The sequence below is a fragment of the Drosophila subobscura genome, chromosome J, assembly GCF_008121235.1.
Source record: "Drosophila subobscura isolate 14011-0131.10 chromosome J, UCBerk_Dsub_1.0, whole genome shotgun sequence".
NCBI classification, from domain to species: domain Eukaryota; kingdom Metazoa; phylum Arthropoda; class Insecta; order Diptera; family Drosophilidae; genus Drosophila; species Drosophila subobscura.
Genome location: NC_048532.1, coordinates 333352 through 349805, shown reverse-complemented (window position 1 = coordinate 349805; position 16454 = coordinate 333352). Strand labels below are relative to the sequence as shown.

Sequence of the window (16454 nt, the reverse complement as noted above, 5' to 3'; positions counted from 1 at the left end):
GTTTTTTTATGGGCATTTTTTAGCCGATCCTAAACTTAGCTATCATACAATATACAAAGGCATTTAAAAAGTTTAAGCTTAACAAAATTGAGTGCATAAAGTTGTTCTCAAAACAAATCATTGTTTCTATGTTTAATGTTGTGTCATGTTGAAAACATTTGAAATGCATGGGAAGGGGCCAATCTTTTCGATACATACATACATATGTACATATGTACATACATATGTATTACACAAGCAGTATCTCTTGCTCATTCAAAGGTTTCTTTAAACCGGATCTTTGCTTCGAAAGTACATTCACTTTATGCTCTGACGCCGCTACTGCAGACCGGCCCTAAGCCCGGCAATGGCTCCGACAACAGCCTGAATGCCTTCAAATGACAAAGCAAAAGTCTAGCTATGTACATATGAATGTATACATATGTAAGTGTCGACTGAACATGTGCATAGTTCAAATAACTTGGTCAAGTTGACAAGATCAACCGATCGCAACTCTAGAGCCGGCTCTGGGGCTGCCAAGCGGCAGCCGAGTGACAACCAAAGCTAGGTCTGGTGGCAGAGGGAAACGGAACCCTTGCAGGCCAAATCGAATACCAACAAAAAATCTATAATAAAAAACAGGTTAACAAATGTTGCCACAACGCAACGCAACGCAACGCGTCGGAAGAAACTTGTTTTCTTTCCTATGCCGAGAGTCGCGGCTCGACGTAAAAGCCGGCTTACATTCGCTTTAGACCAGGCTTCAAAGAGCGTGAAATGTATCCAAAGAGATCGTTTTCTCTTTTGCTCGGTGAATTATACATACAGACAATCCACTTTAAGGCTGTATAAAATTTACTAAGAATCTCTAAGAGACGTGACTGGCCCTTACCAGTCAAAACGGTCGACTACCCATAGACATACACTTTTTCTACTTGGGTTGGCTACTATGGGCACTCTCCACCAAGCGTGGCACCCTTTTGAATCTTTCAGATCGCTCTGATCGCGCCTTCACTTTACCTCTGACTCTGACATGCAGGCCATCAGCTCCTCTGAAGGTGTGGTTCTTTCTGAAACTCTTGTTGCTGTATAGGGGATTGGCGACAGCACCGAACTAGTGTATGCCGTATAAAGATACTTATCGACAGATAGCTTACTATTATGATCTTCCTGGTGACGACTGGGCCGCCCACCAAGCGTTGATGTCAGCCTCCTCGCATATCTGCCTAAGGAATGATAGCTTGCTGATCTTACAGAGTGTTGTGGCATTAAATTGCCGCTATCTTTGGGAGGCGCTTCCTGGCTTTCCTATAAGCCACATTAATATATATATATACACTCCATTTATTCCTTTCACTTTAATAAAAAGGGTAAACTTAGGCCATCAAAGTGGCCGTACCTACCATCAGTTTTCCATGGCAGTTGAACTAGCAAGGGGTAGTAGCTAAACAAGGTGGCTCTTGTCAACATGCCAGCAACATGCGAATATTGCGAAGCACCACCTCGTTGTTCTAATACTCCCTTCGTGATTACAGCAACATGTTCTCTAGCAACATGAGCAGTAAAAATGTAGCCAGAATTTGGAAAATGGTCTCACAAAAATTTTAGCCACGAATAATGAAGCAACAGAATTAGTGTCGAATTTTGGTAGAAAATAAAGATCCGCGTATACCGCAAAAACAAAAATATATTTCTGAAAAAAATATCCAATCATAATAATATCTCGTTTCGTTTTTGGCTGCGGTCGCACTACGGGAACTCAAATTGTTAATAAAATTAAACACACATATTAAGTGCCACTCTTCATGGTTCCGGAAAATTCACAGTACCATAAATAGAGTCCAATCGAAAAAATTAAACCAAATCATTTTATATGGCAATCCAACACAAAACACGATAAAAAATATATCAGATAAACTTATTACCAGGTACTTAAAACGAAAGCAAAAATATAAAATTCATAATTTTTATGAAAAACGAGTGTTTTTGAAACGGAAAAGAGTTAACAATTCAATAAATTCTTAAGAAAAATAAATGTACTAGGAGGCGAAAGAAGAATGCAACAAGTTGAATCGGGCCGCAAGTTGTAAAGCAAGTTAGATCCGCACTCAGATACACACTTATTCATACGCGAACGAATGCCCGGCCCGGAACACACTCGCACACTCAATCATAGGCAGTATCACAGTGCGCACACACAGATACAAACAAACACACATAACAATGTCAAGTGAAAACATTCTCTGGAAGCAACAGGTTTCCATTTAATAAGAGAAGAGAAAATAAACAAGAGAGCGCAAAGAGAAAATATAAAAAGAATAAATACAACAGAATTGAGGCACGGAAATTATAAAATTCTATGAGAGTATTATAATTATGAGCATTAAGCTGATAGTCCTATAAGTGGGTTAGCATAGAAACGACACACTTGGAACCAAATCTACCTACAACACCCAACCGGCACATCATTAGTTCTTAGATCGCAACAAAAAATCAACCTTAAATAACCATGGAATTCTACGATGGTGACCTCAAAGACATATGGGACTCCGACTTAGATCCGGTGAGTGTTTCGTTTATTAGCAGTGCATGCGTTTCTCTATCGATTGATACTCGAGAACTTTTGTTACAGAAAATATGCTTGATATGAACAAAGAGTAGGTAGTATATGAGGAAAGCCATAACCTAACACTTCGGCGAAACGATAAGGCAATGTTCGTCAACAATTTACCAGAAAAAAGTGGAAATGTTTCTGTTTTAGCATTTGACTAAGTATTGGCCCAAACTTTGAGCTGTAATCCCTGACCGATGACAGGGATTCATATCTGAAGGGTTCAGGTTTCTTGTTTATATGAAAACGAAACTGCATTTAAAAATCAGAAGAAAAACCCTTTAAAGACACACATTAAGCTTATCAGTTGGGGGGAAAACGTGAACTTATTCATGAGTTGAATGCGACAGAAAAAAACGAAATGAAGTTGGGAATCCCTACTGATGGTCTTCCTTCTTTCTCTTCATTTTAAAAAGATCAAATTTGTATGTGTGCGTTCACCATAGATAACTCCAATCTCAAAGCAGCCACTCGAACAAACCTGTCTCTGTCTAAAAACAGTCCCATAAAAAAGTCAACATTTCACCAACGCTCACAAACATCAATTTCATCAACGCTCACCAACAGACCGAATACAAAAATCTAATCGAATTGCCCGGCTACCAAACATCAGACACCAAAATATACAACACACCCGAATTTTAGTTGGGTTTGTGGTTTATGAAGGGGCGTTCCGGGAGGAACACGCACATTGGCGTCCCTCAAGAAAGCTTTCGCCAAAAAGTTAAATATGATTTGACATGACAGAACAGGGGAGAACAAAACCGAACCCGAAGAGCTACAGGCATCGGAAACGACGCTCAAGGCCTTTATCTGAGCAGCTACTCCATTCCATTTAGGAAAAAAAGGCAATTTTTAGTGATTTTCCGTGTTCAAATATATCAATTTACATGGTTTTGATAACAGTAGAGTTATATACGGCATTGCTCTTCGTAAGTTAGATGTTTTGCTCTACGTGAGCGATAATGATAATTTAAGATTTCCAAGAAATTAAAAGAAATTTATCATTATCGAGCGATTCCACCCATTTCAGTTTTGTATTTCTCTATCGCCCCCACAAACCAATCTAGCAGTAGAAGTAAAAATGTTTCCATATAATGAAATGTTTTCATATGCGTGCTGGGGCTGCGGCTGCGTTGAACTTTGTTTACGGAGTAGAAGAGATGTCGACGTCTTTTGCTTATCGCAGCGGAAACAGTAATGAGTACATGTCGCCCGTCCGACCGTCCAGCCTTTCACTGAAATTGCCTCACTGTCTTGTAGGGGAAGCACGCTGAGGCAAAAAAGAAGAATCTATTACGGCTTGTGCGGAGGACACATGGAGCCTTGATAAGCGGTCGAGCTAGTCCGAGGCGCCGCTATCAGCTGGTCTAAATGCAAAGTAATGACTTTTTCGCTTGCTGCTGTTGCACTTTGCCGTGTGTCAACTCGGTACACGGTACGGTTCCCCAGTGTCATTACTATTCGGAAGATAATGTGCCCGAGCGAATTAACTCTACATGACAATGTAGGCAATGTGAATAGCCCCGCTACCCGGGAAAATACGCTCATGGCTTGCTTTTTGTGTTTTTCCGAAGTAAACCTTACAATATACCAGTGCACCCCGGGCGTGCGCTCATTTAGATCATCTCTCGAATGCAATTTTATCCGTGTAATTGTGAACGCGAATGTGTTATTAATCCGTTCGTAAAATCTTTGTTCCAATACTCTTTCTCGATATGATTCCAAACGCTCCTCTTCAATCTATTCAATGGTATATGTCGGTCCATGACCAAGGTCTTATGAGTGTTCTATGGCAGGTTGCTCTTTACTATTTCTTTCTCATTTTAGAGTATTTTAATAATACCTATATATTATCATTCCAAAGACTCTTCAGGCATATCAAGAATCTTATCATAAAATATTTTGTAACCAAAAAGCAAAAGCGAAAAAAACAGATAAGGGCTAAAATGCTTATTTCTGATTAGGTTAGTGCACCGCTTTCCACTTAAAGATGGGGACAAAAAATTAAAGTGAATAATAATATTGATTCCCTGAGTTTTTTCCCCCGACGAACCATAACAAAAAAACTATAAATAATTATACGTACAGATAATCAGTTTTAATAAAAGGGAAATCCAAACATTGATAAGGGTAGAAAATTGGCCAGAACGGGATATGGTTGTCAGGTTTTATGAGTCCTACGAATTACGAGCATTGTCCAGCCCAGATCCCGACTATTGTTATCACCCTTTCCATTTCATTAAGAGATATTTGAGTGCTACCCCTATCAGTTGAATGCCTGGAAGAGTTCCCAGACCAAAGGCATCATTAAAATGTCTCGTAATCGCTAAATTCATCATATTGTATACATGCAAATGTACATATGTACATATGTACATACTATGTGTGTTTAAGAACAGGGGAATTTCGTTGAAGTCATTTGGTAGGGAAAAAACCAGCAACTGCTTTGATTACGGGTCAGGTCACACAATCTGTGGGGTTTTACATGGAAAGTCGACTCAAACGTGTTTAGGAAACAACGCACTTCATGTTCAAACAATGTACATTTTCTATCGAAAGATTTTTTATTCTTGTGGATTATTTAAGTGATAAGAAATACAAATTTTTGCCACCGAACGCTCAAAATAATGTTTAAACTTTACACATCTCGATGATAAGGGGCGTCCAGAGCACTTGGAAACAGGAAAAATGCCTCATATGCGGATTTAGAACCATGCAATCTTCTCTATTGCTGTATGTACATACATACATATATACATACATACATCCATTCATACATACATATGTACATGTCCGTACATATGAACATTTAGTGACGCTGAAAAAGCAAAGGGATGCGTTGAAGAAGAATTAACTGAAATCTGAAATACAGCCAAAATAAGCTTCATTTAAAATCGGATGCAATCGCCTCGAAAAGCAAAAACAGTGTCCAGACAACTTGTTAATGCTTAAACACCAAAATGATTACCTTGGGTCTACGGCGATGTAAGCTGCATATAAGAAAACCGGCAGTCCCCTTCACAAAAGAATGCTGACCAACGTCAAAGCATTTCGACTTTCTTAAGCTTTTGTATGGCCAAAACGAAGAGGGGTACAGGGGGAGGATAGCCATAAAACCAGAAGGTTGTCTGCATGCTAAGAAGTCAGCAACTTTTTTCTTTCATTTAGATAGAAAAAAAAGCATTTTAAATTTATAAATTCGACATTTCAAGATTTTTTGTGGGCTAACTTTCGCTTATATAAGCAGAAAATGTCAGCAAGTCGCCGAGAAAATACTGTCCGAGCATAATGATATTAACAACTATTTGATATCAATTTGACACCCTTTATGGTCTACCGTGAACCACTGTGCATGCAAATGTGCAACACGTTGTGGTTAGGTTTACATTTCTAACGGCTTAAGGCAAGGCCCGCTATTTGAAATGCATACTAGAACAACAAAACAACGGAAAACAACACAACTTCGAAAAAACGTGCTTGACAACAGTCTTCGTCTCGACTCTCGAGAGCAGCATATTTGAATAACTTGTTCGGGCCATGCATGAAACTTTCAATATGGTCTATAAGCCGATCTGTGTGTGTATTGTGATTGCTTAACTTTGACATTTCCAATACACCGATGCGAGCGTTGCAATCTGCGAAACAGGTTAACACACACCAATCCAAGCCAATGCAGAGGAATGGGAGACTATTGCAAATTAAGCGTGCTACAACGGCAACATTTCTATGCCAAAATCATACCATATGGCGGTCCCACAAAAAACGCGTAATCACGAAACATCCCTTCTCTCCAAAGCCCACATGCTAGTATCGCTCTTCTCTTCGTTTAAGTCCACGGCCATTCAGCTCCGTTTGCGTTCATTCATGCGAACTTGGCCACGCGCTGCGTCAAACAGGATGCGCAGTGTTTACTCGATTTCTCTTTGCCTAGTTGGCTCTCTTCCAAGGCTCTCTTACCACTGGTCAGAGTGGGTGGCTGTCGGTCGACAGCTGTTTAGGCCATGTTTTACTGACGTCAATGTAAGGATGGCGCGAAGTGGTTGTGGTAAGGAAATATGTGAATTATTCATAGACTTTTAGCAAGACTACAATATGTTCCACACCCAGGATGGAAGACAGTTTTCTTGGGGGGCTAGCTGGGTGTTTGAGTTGGCTTTAGTTGGGTTGATTGGATGAGTAATAGGAGTGGGCGTAGGAACATATTGTGAGCGTTGATGAAGTGTTATCCGATAAGTGTGACAGCGGGCATCTGGAAGCAACAGTTGGAGACATTTTTCGGGAAAGCAAACGAAGATATTCAACTTTTCCTAAAAACATCTTTAAGTACATATATACAGCAAAATCAGTTTCCGAGTGAAAATTTGCAAGTATCGTCAAATAAACGTTGGGTCAACTCCAACGTAAAAACTATTGGCCACAGGGCCGTACATATGTACATATGTACATATGTACATGCATATGTTAAGGCCAAGAATATCGTAATTACCAAGGTACGGCATATTTATTTGGTTTACTCTTTCCAAGAAACGTTGAAAGATAATTCATTCTGGGCTTTCAAAAAAGGCTACCCGGTTCTTTCTCACCAATGACATATGTACGTATGTATGTACATATACAGAATGCAGATTTAGCTTAGGCTTAAGATTCCGCAAATCAAAGATTTTGTGAAAGGACTACGTGAAAACTGATAGCAGAAGTTGTGTGTTTTGCTGGCTACTTTCACATTTCTTTCCGTTTGGCGAATAGTTGTTGGGGCCGTTAGACGTACTGCGACCATGCGACTGCTTACGTACTTTGTTCATTCCTCTCACATAAACTAAAGTACACACAAACATACTACTCGTAGGTTGTTGATAAGCTTCTGACCGCTCGGACAGACACCTCCCACTCCACAGACAGACATGGCTCAATCGACTTGGCTATTGTTGCTGATCAAAAATATATACATATACTTTATAGGGTCGGAAACGTTTCCTTCTATGCGTTACAAACATCCGTTATTCCCCACAAATACAATATTTAATTTTCGAGTACCGGGTATAAAAATGCCATTCCGTAGAGAATGGCCACATCTATCAGATCACCGAATTATGATTAGATTGAATCATTATTATAGCCAGAAGGAAAAAATTAGTTTTTAGTGGCCACACCTACCCCGTCCAGCAGCTTTGCTTATTTTTTGCACATTCTCTCTTTCCACAGTCTGCTTCGGGATGTGTGCGGCTCTTGGGGAGGGGGGCGTAGATGTTAATGAAATATGTAGAAAAAATGTACAGATGTGAATATGTATGTACTTTTGAGTGCCGGGTATAAAAGGTGTGACGCGTAAGAAGCGGTTAACACGTCCCTCCTCGTTTGAATTGTGGGAGCGAGCACCTTTCACTTTGCCAACGGCGAATGATGCAGCATGGGCATAAAAATTGAAAAAAAAATAAAGACCGCTAAAAATGCTGTGCACAACACAAAGAAAGCGATAAAAAAACCATATATATATTACATATTTACATATGTGTGTATGTGTTTATGTACACATGTATGTACATATGTATGTAAATACATACATACATATATACGATACATAATGATTGTCTCACACTCCAGCACACCGGAACACATACATACATACATACACATACATCTGCCTTTTTGTAAATGTGAAAGGTTTTCGCTTGCTGCACCATTATTTAATCAATCCAATTTGTGGAGCATGCAAAAAAATAAGCAAAACCGAAAGAGGTATGGCAAAACCGTCAATATCAGAGCCAAAAGGAGATAGGGAGAAATGCCAAGAGAAAGAGTGATGAAACGAAAAGAAAAAACTATAACCAATTGAATTATTTAATGAAATTTAATGAAATACATATACATATACTATGTATGTACATATGTATGTATGTATGTATGTACGTACTATGGATGTACATATGTATGTTGGTCTTTTTCACGCCTTTTCACCTGATGGCAAATAGAGAGAATTGAATGAGGATGAGGGGACCTGAATACTGTAAATATTAATAAAATTGTATAATGAGCAAACCGGTAACCGGCAATCCATACTTAAACACTTTTATCCGCTCAAACATGTCCACGTTAATTTAATTCCGTAAGATAAAGAAAAAGGCTATGGCGACTGTTTTGGTTTTTGTTACTTTTATTTGTTTTCAAAGTGGTTTGCTTGATTGGGTTACAAAATAAATGAAAAGTTCTCAGAGAATATTTTTAGTTACTCGCACTGGCAAGGGAATGCAACAGGTTCTACTCTTCACAAGTATCGACTTTGAAATGGGGTCAATCGATTGCATTTCGAAGGCAGACTCCAACTCGGACTGTGACTCCAGCTCCAGCTACGCTATACGGTTAGGCAATCGATTGGCCCCAAGTCAGGTTAAGGCGCTTAAGCTGTTTTTGTGGTTTAAGAAACATCACTTGAAGTATCAAGCACCAGGAACACACCAAACTGCTTTCCACTTGAGAAGTCGCCCTTAGCCATTTTACCGTACAACCGAGCTTTCAGTGAAAACAAAAATCTGAGAGGCAGTGAGGAAAGGAGAAAAAGAAACCCCACCTGAAACTTGCAACAAATGATGCTCTCTCTCCCCGTAGCTCGCATCCCACAAGCAACATACAAAAGAAGTAGTAAATGCCTGCGAGCAATTTTGCCGTCTTTTTCTCTTAGCTTTCTTTCTTCCATCCTCATCATCATCATCATCACCAGCACCAGTGCGCCATCATCCACAGCCAAGTCACAACTAAACGGATCGTACACAAATACATACATATGTTACACACGCGCACACCTGTGGTGTGTGTGTGTGTGGCCCGTTTTGGTAGCATTTTTCAAGAATTGCTAATTCTCAACAGTTCCCGCGGTTCGTTGAACTCATCATAAACTCACACACACACCACAACCACCACTACACAACACGAGAGGCACGCACAGACACACTTGGGCTTAGCTTACACCGCCTATGTATGCATGCATGTACATATATATGTATATGTGTACATATGTATGTTTCTGGTGCTGCTTGGTGATTCTTGGCCTGATGTGCGGAGACAGAGACGGCTAAAATGCGGAGAAAGCACGTGTGTATTTGTGTTTAAATGCACTGTCCTACGAAACGAGCCGAAATGTGTGAGGGCAAGCGCATTAAAATGCAATTTTTTTAACTTTCTGCTTAATGATTCAATATTCTTATATGTACATAAATACATACATATGTACATATGTACAAATGTATAAAGCGAAGCTCGATCAGTGGATTTGGTGGCCCAATGATGCCATCACCTAGTCACCTATAGTCTTCCCATCACCTTCGCATACACATACGAAATTCTAAATTCGTACATACATACATACATACATACTCATATGTACATACATATGTATACATATGTACATACATACATATGTACACAGAAGTGTGCACGTATGGACTGTACAATGCTTGCCAATGCTTAGGCCAATGCTTGCCTAAACATGTATGTACATACATATGTACATATGCACATGTGCAAGAGGTAATCAATGTTTTAGGATATATGTATGTAAATACATATGTAAATACTCACATATATACATTTGCACAGAGTAAGTAGTAAGCCTGAAAAGAAAACGAAAAAAGAGAGAAAGAGACCAGTGAAATAGTGAAGAATCTCATACCTTTCCTCAAAATTAAACGCCGTCGACATTCCCTTTTTTATGGCCAAAACTGGATTCGATTCCATTTTAAAATTATCTGGCTTAGAATATCGATGTAAACTAGGGGAAACGCCGAGCTAGCCAGCAAATTTTTATGAACAAATGTGCTTTTAAAGTGTAATTACTTAGATGCACCTCTTTATCACACATATGCATACGCATGTACATACATACATATGTACATATGTATATAGGACACTTGCATACATATGTACATACATATGCCAGAGAATGACGATTTTTAATGGGTAAACAATTTATGGCACGGCTGTAGATTGGTTGGCGGCAATTAAGTAAATTCGGTCCAAAACTAAATGTGGCACATTTCGGATTACATCATCTGGCTTTAAATAAATTTAAGCCAAATTTATTCTGAACGTTGGTTTTTTGTTCCCCCCGACTTGTTGCTGGCAAACAGAAAATAGCTGAGAACTTGTTCCCAAGATCAACAGGAGAGCTATCTGATGCACTGTGAGGGATTTTCATTGTTTATTTTAAATTACTTTGAATCCGTTAGCTATAATTTACACTCCTCTTACGACTCACACCTTTTTTAATTACAAAGACTAGGAAAAATACGTAATTGTAAAGTATTGCATGTCATGTCATGTCCTTATTAAGACTGTCTGATAGTCACACACCTAACCTTACCTTCCTTACCTTCACCTTACCTTTTAAAAGTAATTCAAATCATTCAATCGAAATGGGAATTTGCAAGTCCCATAAAATATTGACCCAACCATTGATAACTTGAACACAATTTTCTTTCCTAATTGATTGTGGAGTACAGCAACAAGCATTTCAAGGGTACGCTGGAATTGCTGAGCGTTGTCTTCTGATAAGATTGACAACAAAAATATATACTGCATAGCCCATAGCCTCCTCATGTCATAAAAAAGGCCACACTCAAGTCAGATCTAGCGAGAATGTATTTTTCAAATAAGTGGTATACATACATACATACATAAGTACATTTTTATGTACATATGTACATATGTATGTCGCTGGTCTACTGTTGCGTTTTGGGGGATTTGTGTGATTTTGCTCTACATGGGTCGTAGTTAATATACATATGTACAAATGTATGAAGTTAAGTTGTACTTTTGTTTTTTTTTATATTATTCGGAAATTATATAAGCGTGTTATCGCCGTGCAACACGACTATGAATGACTTTTGCACATTTACTAATTGCCAACCCAACAATTTATTTGCTTGTGCTTTTACAGGAATCCTTGAAAATTGGCGGCGATCACGATATGCACGACTGGCTGTTCGATCGCGATGTCAAAGATCCCACCGTTATACTCAATGACAAGCTCATCTCGGATGCGCTACTCAATGGTACGCTGCCCATCAAAACCGAGCATTCCTATAGCCTAAACAGCGACGTTGATTCCCTGCCAGATTCCCCAAAAAGCCTGCAGGCCAAAATCGAGGGTAAGTACTTTCTGATAAATAATTGTGGTCGACTGGTACACTTATGGTACATTTGCGAATCATATTGCATAGAGACGACTGCGTTTAAGCGTATTCTGCCAGATAGGCCCTAAACCCAATTCTAAAACAGCTTTCAGCTGGTCTATTTAGGCCATGCATAAATTGAAAACAGCAACCATAAGAATTTCTTTGACTAGAATAACAATTGAAAAATAGTTTATATTCTGTTTTGTGCTGTTCTCTGTATTATATTTGTATTTAGTGTCGCGGTAGAATTAAATTATTTAACGCAATACTCGGGCATGAAACGAATATCAGTGGTACGGAGAGCACAAAAAATTTAATTGTGTGAGTGTTTGTATACAAGTAATGAGTGTGAGAGAAAAGAGTGTATAATTGAGGTTGACTGCGGTCTGGTCTGGGACTAGTCTCTTTTCGAGCTTTTATCTGTAATTTTATAGAGACTGAACTGTACAACTGTCCAAATAAAATTAAAACGATCCAAATTCGAGTGAGGAACTGGAAAGAAAGCTTTTTGCCAGAAAACAGAAAAAACTGAAAAAACAATATTTTAAATGCAAACACATGTGTGCATTGTGAGCCTATCCGACGCGTGCCCCGGCCAGCCTTATTTTTATTAAATAAACGGTCTGATGTTTGAATAGTTACAGAATATTATTGAAGTTGTTGCACAATATTTGTTAAATTGTGGAGTACGGAACAAAGAGTTCTCTATAGACGTACATACATATATACATACATATGTATGTATAGTATGGAGAATATGTAGGTTAGACCAGACTCAACAATGTTTACCCAAAATATTTTGCGCAAATATGAATGTACATACATGTGTATTTATGCATACATATGTACATATGTATATATAGTACTCGTATATCCCATGCAGTAAGGGTCATCGATGTGGAAGCGGCAACACATCGATGCCAGTCGCGATGACTTCCTAATCAACAAAATGATGTTGTTAACATGGAGATGTCCTAGGAGCGTAAGTGATGACGTGTCATCCAGAGAAAACAAGCTTACAAGTGATAATCACGAAAAAGTCAGGCCATTATATTTGTTGAATTTTACTGAGAAGTAAGGCCCGTATAAGTGATGAATTTCACCAAAAAGGAAGCCATTTATAAGTGAATGTTTTTGAATGTGAATGTGGCTATTCTGAGGAAAAAGACTTGTGCAAGTTGAGTATACAAATATTTTTTTCCATTTATTTAAAAAAAATTATAATTACATTCAGTTTTGTTTTGTTATTATATCGAAGAGTAAAAAGTGTATATTATATTTGTGTTCGGAGCAATTTGCGTAACGCACAGAAGGAAACGTTGAAATGCATTTTCATCAGTGTGAGCATACAAAAGTCTGGATGCTAAACTTGGTTGCCCTACCTATTATATTACAGACATGGCTATATCGACTCGGCTATTGATGCTGATCAAGAATATATGTACTTTATGGGGTCGGAAACGTTTCCTTCTGTGCGTTACATACAACCGTTATTCGCACAAATACAGTATACCCTATTTACTCTTCGCGTACCGGGTATAAAAAGTGTTTGGTTTGACCGAAGCGTTGACTTCGTGTTCCGCTCGGTTAACTTACTTCTAAAACTTCAGGGTCTTTTTCAATTGAGCGAAACTGACCCAAAGAAGCCAACAAGTATGGACCAATTCTGACATAGTTAAAGCTTAAATCTATTTTGGGAAAATAACAGCAACATCTAATCTGATTAAACCCGGGATAGTCACCTGCAAAAGCTTGATTTAAATATAACGTTTATTTTCCCCTTTCCAACAGACATGGATGATGAATGTTTCCCCGCAATTTCACTGAAGTCGGCAACCAGTGTGCGGGCTACCATCGATCCCAAATGCCTCACCCTGCATCCGCAATCGCACACACCCGCCACACACTGCAGCCGACTAAGCTGCAATCCCGCCCGGAGCACAGAGCTGAGCACAGCCACAGCGACTTTGACACGGGCCGGCCTCCATACGCACGCGCATCACCTGCAGACCGGGAGTAACAGTAACAGCTCCAGTCACGTGGTCGCTACTATGGAGCCCTATCAACTACCTCACTTGTACGACAATGACTGCAGCTCGTCGTTGTCGTCGATTCGATCTGGAAGCATTTCGCCGGACTTATGCTCCGATATTGAGATCGACGAGTCGGCAATCAAAGATGAGCCTATGTCTCCCGACTCCAGCTGCCCCGCTAGTCCCAACTCACAGGGAAGCAGCAGCTCCCATCAGCACCAGATGACCCACAATCTGGCTCATCTACAGACGGAAATGCTCTTTGAGCAGAAGGTAGGCTATTCCTAAAAAACGAGGATGAAGTTCAACTGTACTCAATGTCTTACCACTAAATAGCACGGCGGACTCTTGCTGACCAGCAGCAGCAACAATCACCTCATTAAGTCCCAGCAGAGTAACCAGCACACGCTTCTGGGACAGGGCGATCTGATAATGGCCAAAATGGAGATCAAGAGCGAAAAACAAAACACCAGCAACAGCAGCACCACTAGCAGCAGCTCGGGCAAGTCACATGCTTACGGCATTCCCCTGACGCCGCCATCATCTCTTCCCAGCGACGATTCCGAAGGTAACTTGACACCGGAACATTTGTTTTCGCCATTGTCGCCCAACGCTTCCGTTTCTATATCCGTGGCAAATGCAGCCAATGGTGAGACTTCGACCATGGTGCGACGAAACGTTACCGGCATCACGCGCTCTGCCAGCTGCGGCGGTTCCGGCTCAAGCTCCAGCAACAGCAATACCACAACAAGGCAGCCCATACACACGCCGCTGATAAGCTCACAGCCGGTACGTTCGACCCGCTCCCGATATTTAGCAACAAAACTTATCAAATCCTTGGACTTGCAGAAGGGCTCTACAGGCACGCTACTGCTGACAGAAGAGGAGAAACGTACCTTGCTCGCCGAGGGTTATCCGATTCCGCAGAAGCTCCCTCTAACAAAAGCCGAAGAGAAATCGCTGAAGAAGATTCGACGAAAAATTAAAAATAAAGTAAGGCGGACTGTAAAAAATATCCAACTAAAACTATAACTATAATGTGATTTATACTCCCTTTCATAGATATCTGCTCAGGAAAGTCGTCGAAAGAAGAAGGAATATATGGACCAGCTAGAGAGGCGCGTGGAAATTCTTGTCACTGAGAATCACGACTACAAGAAGCGCCTCGAGTCGCTGGAAGAGACCAATGCCAATCTACTTAGTCAGCTGCACAAATTGCAAGCCCTAGTTAGCAAGCACAATGTAAAAAAGACCTAAGCCAGGGACCCAGGACGTGTGCCGGTTCCTTTTCTTGTTTGCCCGCCTTCCCGAAATACCTAAACCTATAACTACATATATACATATTACTATAAATTTTAAATTGATGTAAGAAATTGTGTCCGTCTCCCTCCTACTCTGCGAGTTCTCCTACTCCTACAGCCACTCTTGCAGCCCTCTCCCCATCTATATTCAAACGATTTTGCACCTAGATGCCCATAACTAATACCATATCATTTGTATGTATGGATGTGTGCCCTAGCTACCCGTAGAACGTTTCTTATATATAGATATGTAAATTAGTCATGCATTCCTGTTATATACATTTTACCTAGATTGTAGACACTTACCAACTCCAACTGCGACCACAACAGAAATGATGTCGATCATAAGAGATGCTAACTAACATTATTGTACACGTAATTGAACGAACTCAAGAGACCAAAAAAACAAAAGAGAAACGTAAAGAAGAAAATCTACAAAAAATCGGATATGGCAAGCTTAGATGTGGGCTCTGTTCGATCTGATCTGATATAATTTAGCTTAATCCACATAAGAGCCGCGATATATGTACATATGCATACATTATGTTTTAGTAATGATTGATAATGATTGAAAACAATGAATGAACGGAAGACTGTTGGAGCTGCATCTCTGTACTGTCTTTGCCACGACTCTTGTTCCTTTAAACGTCATTTCTCAAGCTAACAAATGTTTCGAAAGTATATACATAAAAAATTGCATAATGGAGGTAGATAGCATAATTTCATAACGAAGTACATATGCATATATGCATCATTTTAAAAGCTGCAAACGCAAAAAAGCCAATGCATAGTAAGAATCGTGAAATGGTTCTCTAAGGCGTTAAACAATTTCCGAGCCAATTATGAAAATGAATTTTTGTTTGTTAAGTTTAATATTATAAGAGCTCAAAAGTCCGAAGGCAACCCCCAAGGTAATCAATGTTTTACCAACTTGTTTTTAAATGAATATACTTCAATTTTACTTTTCAGTGCAGTTTTTTTTGCATAACTAGTAATGCAGATGTTTCGCGCTCTTCCCGTGGCGTTAAAAAATGAGTCATTCTAGTTTAAATTAGTTTCAATTATCTTTCAAAAATACTTAAGTGAAGTTTGAAGCGTAAACAGATGATTTCCTATTATTTGGATGAGTATGTACTAACTACACAAAATATTTGTGCGTGTAAAGATTACACTGTAAACCAAGCGGAGTTGTGCAATTGTTAGTAAAATTATACAACAAAGAAAACCTTATAGATAATTATTGAGACATTGTCGAAGTTTACATAGAAAAAGTTTGTGCAATTACAAAAACTTTACTATAAAAAAACTTCATACAAAGAAGATGCGATTAAAGAAGTCCACGAGAACAGCAGTCTTAACG

The 16454-nt window shown here is 39.4% G+C and overlaps 1 protein-coding gene across 2 annotated transcripts; it reads left to right on the top strand.

Moving 5' to 3' along the window:
* The first annotated feature begins 1679 nt into the window (after nt 1-1679).
* Nucleotides 1680-16454, top strand: LOC117895121 (cyclic AMP response element-binding protein A). 2 transcript variants are annotated; one of them, XM_034802530.1, is made up of 7 exons: nt 1680-2542; nt 11523-11733; nt 13552-14066; nt 14130-14361; nt 14437-14582; nt 14643-14786; nt 14856-16454. In XM_034802530.1, the coding sequence occupies exons 1-7, from the start codon at nt 2489-2491 to the stop codon at nt 15048-15050; spliced, it is 1497 nt and encodes a 498-aa protein (XP_034658421.1). In that variant the 5' UTR covers nt 1680-2488; the 3' UTR covers nt 15051-16454. The 2 variants fall into 2 exon arrangements, with proteins under 2 accessions (XP_034658421.1, XP_034658420.1); XM_034802529.1 differs by having other exon boundaries at nt 1681-2542; nt 14130-14582; nt 14856-16453.